At 42.6% G+C, this 6,000-nt stretch overlaps 1 protein-coding gene across 1 annotated transcript in view; it reads left to right on the forward strand.

Moving 5' to 3' along the window:
* Window positions 1–4,725, forward strand: part of AGO2 (argonaute RISC catalytic component 2) — a 71,253-nt gene extending 66,528 nt beyond the window's left edge. The window contains exons 17-19 of the mRNA XM_060243195.1: window positions 540–641; window positions 1,331–1,530; window positions 3,628–4,725. Of these exons, the coding sequence (XP_060099178.1) occupies window positions 540–641; window positions 1,331–1,530; window positions 3,628–3,736 (411 nt within the window). The 3' untranslated portion in view covers window positions 3,737–4,725. The remainder of the gene's footprint in view (window positions 1–539; window positions 642–1,330; window positions 1,531–3,627) is intronic.
* The last annotated feature ends 1,275 nt before the right edge of the window (window positions 4,726–6,000 follow it).

A 6,000-nucleotide genomic window follows, 5' to 3' on the forward strand; every position in this document is an offset into this window, starting at 1 on the left:
GCCCTGAAAGCAAATAGGTGACTAGTGCGAATGTTGAAGCATGTGTGTATATGTTCCATACAGCTCTTTCAAGACAGCAGTTGCACTTTGTGTGCCCTAAAGTTTTAGAAACTTCTTCAGGGGCAGCCCCAACTAAATGTGTTATAGTAGTCCAGTCTGTGGTTATGGTGGCACAGATCAGCATGGCTAGGTTAATAGAGTCAAAAATAGGGTGCCAACTTTATGAACTAAGTGCAGTTGAAAGAAAGCGCTTCTGGCAACAATATCCTATTTTTTTTTGTTCAAAAAAGCTGGGCCCAACAGCACCCATAAGCTTTTTGACTTGATCTGTTAAAGAAACATTAGCCCCAGCTATCATTACTAAATCAGTCATAGCCAAAACCTCTTGCCTTCCTAGACCAGCAGGGGAGGGTGGACATAAAAAAAGGATGTTTGAACAAATTATGCATTTGCTGACTTTTGTATGATCTTTGTAGTGGTGCAGAAACAGGAACTGGAATGTAATGAAACATTTAAGTCTCCTTATTTTGCTCCTGCAGGTTGGGAAAAGTGGAAACATTCCTGCAGGTACTACAGTGGACACAAAAATAACCCATCCTTCAGAATTTGACTTCTATCTTTGCAGTCATGCTGGTATTCAGGTAAGCACTTAGGCTTGGATCCTACCTACAATTCCACAGGTGAAAGCTGGAGGGATGATTTTTAACCATTCCCCACCCCCATGGCAGCCTCAAATGCCCCCCTCCCAATTTCTCTTGGAAGATTGGGATTCCTAGGAATACCTTGGGGGAAATTGGTCTCTTGTGGGGAAGAGGAAACTGGCACACCACTGGGAATTCTATGCAGGATTACATTATGTGTGATTCCCTTTTGTGGGGGACATAAAGGACTTGTCTTAATTACATTGGCCATTTAATCTTGTCTGTATCCTCCTGTAATATCGTTCAGATTCTTCTTGGAGAAGAGATACCTTCTCTTATGTAGGTAATTCATTCATGAAATCTTTAGGAAGTATACAAACAAGTGTTATAAAACGATCTTGCAGGGGTTCAGGGGGGAATAAACGGGGGTGAGGAAGCATAAATGTTGCTTTAACTACTACAACATTTCAACATCTTAGATGCTGGAGATTTTTAGCTGTCTTGCTAGTATCGCAGCCGCTGTTCCTGGATTGAGTTGCGAGGCTCAGCTGTGTCGCTTTGTCTGAGACTGCATTAGTAGAGGGTTTTAAACTGGCTGTCTCAGATCTCAACAGAGGCCTGCTGCTCTAAGTTATTTTATGCTGCCAAGAAATTAATTATATTACTGGTGTTCTGTGGCCTGTTTTCAGGGAACAAGTAGACCTTCTCATTACCACGTTCTCTGGGATGACAATCGTTTCTCTTCAGATGAGCTTCAAATACTCACCTACCAATTGTGTCATACGTACGTACGCTGTACTCGTTCTGTTTCAATTCCTGCACCAGCATACTATGCGCACCTGGTTGCCTTCAGAGCCAGGTATCATCTGGTGGATAAAGAACACGATAGGTGAGTAGTGTGTTTGTAATTGTAGGTATTTAGGAATGCCGGCTGCTCACTTTGGGTGGACATTCTCCCGCTTCTGGGCCCCTTCACCTACCTTTGTCCCTAGCGCCAGCAGGAAGGTGGTGGTGGAAAGGACATTGTACTATGTGGTGACATCACATCTAGTCGAAAATCTAGATGCATTGTCAGCCAGTCCCCTAGAAACTCTGCATTTCCAGATGTGGTGTTACCTCATAGCTTCATGTTATGTCTGTTCATTGCCCTGTTTAGTTGTTGTTTTTCCCCCCAAAGAGGACAGGAGCTCCAGGAGCAGACTCAGATGATAATGTTGTTCTCTATGTTAAGTTTGATCCTCGACAGGGTGCTCTTTCATATGATTAAGGATAAATAAAATAGGACAAGGTGACACCATATTTCAGTGGCACATTCTGAAATCTTGTATCAATGAAGGGGTTATACACTTGGATACGCTTTGACTTCTGTTTAAACTTTCCTTTATTTGTCAGCTTCTTTGACCAGTGGTCTTAAGCTCAGCATAATAAACAGGGTAGACTTCTGTTTAAACAAAGATTGAGGGTTGGATTCAGTGTTCCCTCTAAACTAAGTTAGTGTGAGCTAGCTCACAGTCTTTTAGCCTCTGGCTCACACATTTTTGTCTTTGCTCAGGAAAAATGATCCCAGAGCAAACTAATTAATGCAGGAGCTCACAACTTTAATGCCAGTAGCTCACAAAGTAGAATTTTTGCTCACAAGACTCCACAGCTTAGAAGGAGTATTAGTTGGATCTCAAGTATCCGTTCTGCCAGTGGTGGAGCCTCCTGCCAGCACATGGAGCTGTGATGTGGTGAAAGAGATGTGCTCCACACAAGCAGGAGGCTCCTTGGGTCTGAGGAGAGCTATGATTAGAAAGATGGATTCAGGACGAGGTTGCTGCACTTGTACTGCCTGCTGTGATGGCTTGGGGGGTGCTTCAGATTTACCAATGTCGTATCATGCGTATGGCAGAGGAAAGAAACATTTTGAACTTTGGCCAAATAGAGCTGGCCAGATTGCTGGGACTCCTTAATATACTAACTGTAGGGTTATTTCCCCTTGCTGTGGAAGAACTGGCCACATCTTCAGGGAAAAACGATTAGCATTTTATTTTAGCCTTTATCAGAAATACTGTAAGTGGGTAAATGAATGGATACAGTCCCATTCCGGCAAAGGCGTTCTCAGCTAGGTCTTGATGGGTTGGAACTTCCCAGGTTTCTGCTGGTGTGAGAGAGGAGGAGGGGCCTTGCCCAGTTCCCCTCTTCATTGTAGCCCCCTGCCCTCCATGCCTGTTTGTCAGCACAAGGCCTCTGATCCTCGGGTTGTCTTTTCACTAATCAGGATGGCAGGGCTGGGGAGTCAGCAGCTTCTGCAGTGGAAAGGATCTGAGAAGAAGGCCTCATCGTGGAGAACCAAAAGAATGGGTGCATACTTCCATAGTCACATAGGTGCATGCTAGATGACAGGAAAACCTGTGTGGTGTTGAGTTGCCAGTTCATTGTAACCCAGTTGTGCGCATATGTAGCTCTGCGTCAGCCACTACAAGCCAGGAACCCAACAAACATGGGCTTCTCTGTCCCCGTTCCCAGGTTGGCACATGCCATATATATATCAGGGGTTCTCAGCGTGGCGGCCAGGGGAACCATGGCGCCTGTTGACATTTTTTCTGGTGCCTGCCAAGTGATTTTAGAATGTGGGTGGGGCTAGATAGAGCTATTGCCCCTTGGGGATTTGAGTGGCAGATCTTTAAAAATGCTGCTGTGGAAGCAGCTGCTACCACCGCACAGTGATTTTTGTGGAATGACTGGAGGCAAACAGCAATCATTTTGTGACTGTGCCCACTGTGCTTTCTTAAAATTTCAGAGGTACCCACTGAATTAAAAAGGTCAGGAACACCTGCCTTTATACTCTTGTGAATGGGTCTAAAATGTATGTAGATTTTTTTGGGAGGTGGGGAGCCAACTGGTTGCTTTGAACGTGTGTGGTGCACGCTAATTAGAATTTAATTATGCATTAGAATTGCCTCACAACTAAATATTTCCCTCCTTCCCTTTCTGCATCTTCTAGTGCCGAAGGGAGCCACACTTCTGGTCAGAGCAATGGCAGAGATCATCAAGCACTTGCAAAAGCCGTTCAGGTTCATCAGGATACGCTACGCACCATGTACTTTGCTTGACATGTTGTGGCGGTGATTTCAGTAACTCGGTTCAGAGTTGGATTCACAGGAGACCAGCTGCACTTAGACCAACAGTTGCCCAAGCTACAGCGACAGCCAGCAATGAGTGATGCATCTTTATTTTATTAGGTTTTAAATCCCCCCTCCCCCCATTCGCAAGAAAGCCTTCCGTCCAGAAATTTCAGACTCCATTGAGAATTGCAGACCTGTACAAAATCCCACATGTATTAGAAGTGTGGATTTGCCAAATCAAAAGCTGCTTGTCAGGAGAATGGGAAACAAACAAACAAATCAAACCCCACAGTTTCTAACTAAATTAAGAGCTACGATCTCAGGGCTAAAGACAAAACTTTTCATTTAGTTATGCTGTTCTCAGTATATTCTTATTCATTTCTAATCTGGCACTATCCAGCCAAGATTAAGATTTATGAGCTGGGGGAAAGTGTTATGAAGTTACTTTTCTGCCTGGAAAGAGAACAAAGCACTAATTTGGGTGTCACTGAAAACCTTGATTGTTCTGGATGCATTCACAAATATTTTTTTATTATCAAAATGCAAAATGCAAAAAAAAAGAGAGAGAGGAAAACCTGGTTTTTCCTTGGCGGTCTTTTTAATGAACAAGTCCGTGTGCGGGTCTAAGGGCAAAAGTATTTTCTGAAGTCTGTCCTTGAATGTTTTTCATTGTGTTTATGTTCATGGTTTTTTAAAATAGAATGAATTATGGAAATTCTTCAGGAAGGAGGAGGAGCTTATCTGTCTTTTAGGTCCATTGAAAGATTAGCAAAGCGTGCCATTAAAATCATGTTTTTCAAAAGACAAAAAAATCCATTTTAATCAGAATTTGTCCTGTAGGATTGTGACACTTAAATTTTCCAAAGTTTTTTCCTTTAAAAAGAAAAAAAAAATACGGGTCTGTGGTGATACAGTACAATCTTTTTCACTGTTATGTTTGAATTAATGTAAAATTTATATGTGTTTCACAGTATTAACATAATAGACTAGATGCTATTTATTTTTATTTACTAAGGAGTGCTCAACATATTTCTGTTAACATATCAAGAATGCTTTAGATTTTAGAAATGAGAAGCTTCTCTTGGGGACACTAGTGATTTTGGGGGCGCAATTCACCAACCGAGTCACTTGCAGGTTCTCTGTTCCTTTCAAAAGGGTTTGTGTTGGGAGGCTTTGCTCACATGCTCTTGAAACTAGCAGAGGGTGCACTGTAGCAGTCCTTGGTGTATTGCACCTTTTCAAAACCAGGAACATGCAACCGACTTGTGGCAGAGCTAAGAGATTGATGTGATGCATCATTTAGCTTGTATCTGGAAGGACTTTGAAGAGCTTGTTCAGCTCCGTAGAGCTAATGTTTCTGTAGTTTAGATGTGGACACGAAAGCAGAGTTCTTGATTTGTTCAAGCACAAAATAATGTATCTGTTTGATCATCCAAGGCATAGAAGCTGGAAGGAGAGAGAGAGAGAGAGAGAGAGATCTGATGTTTACTTGAGGAAAGTGGTGTCTGTCTTGACGCATCGGTGACTAGAACAGGAGAAGGGAGGGTTGCCATTCTCTCTGGAGTAGTATTCATTCAAATTGAGACCTACTTTTTTTTTTTTTTAAAGAAAGACAAACTTCAGTATATTTGCACAGGGTTCATATAAATGATGATTCACTTACACCATTGCACTAATGATGCCAGCAGGAATGCGAAGAAGATACCGGAGAAGAAAAAGTGAGGTGCTTTTTTTGCTAACCTGATCTTACCAGGCTTTTATTGTTGTTTTTTTTAAACTTTCCTAATTTACTGGGACTTCCCACCTCCCTCAACGGTTGCACTGCTACTCCTGCAACCCGTTTTTTTCTACTCAGAAACCAGAAAATGGGTTTAGGCTGGGCTAGGTTCAGTGATGCCTGGGGAAAAAAGTCCCCGGAAGTTTGCTTTCTACGGAAGTTTAGGGATCTATCCTATTGTGGTGCTCTCTGCATCTAGCCAGCACTGCCTCTTATTTCTGAACATATGTGGCTTTTGAGACAAGATATTTATGTGTGTGTGTGGTGGGGAGTCTGTCCTTTAAAAAAAAAATCAAAAACTCACCTTGCAACTCCCAGTAGCTTGATTGGCTTAGGAAAACAAAGATCCATCCATGCCCTCTGCCATTCTGCTGCGGAAAGCGGAGCATGTCCTCTGTGGTGCATGTAGCTCTTTCCGTGTAGGTTTGTTGCATTTCCCAGCTATAGCATAAGATGTTGATGTTGAAATGGGAAG

The sequence above is a fragment of the Heteronotia binoei genome, chromosome 7, assembly GCF_032191835.1.
Source record: "Heteronotia binoei isolate CCM8104 ecotype False Entrance Well chromosome 7, APGP_CSIRO_Hbin_v1, whole genome shotgun sequence".
NCBI classification, from domain to species: Eukaryota; Metazoa; Chordata; class Lepidosauria; order Squamata; family Gekkonidae; genus Heteronotia; species Heteronotia binoei.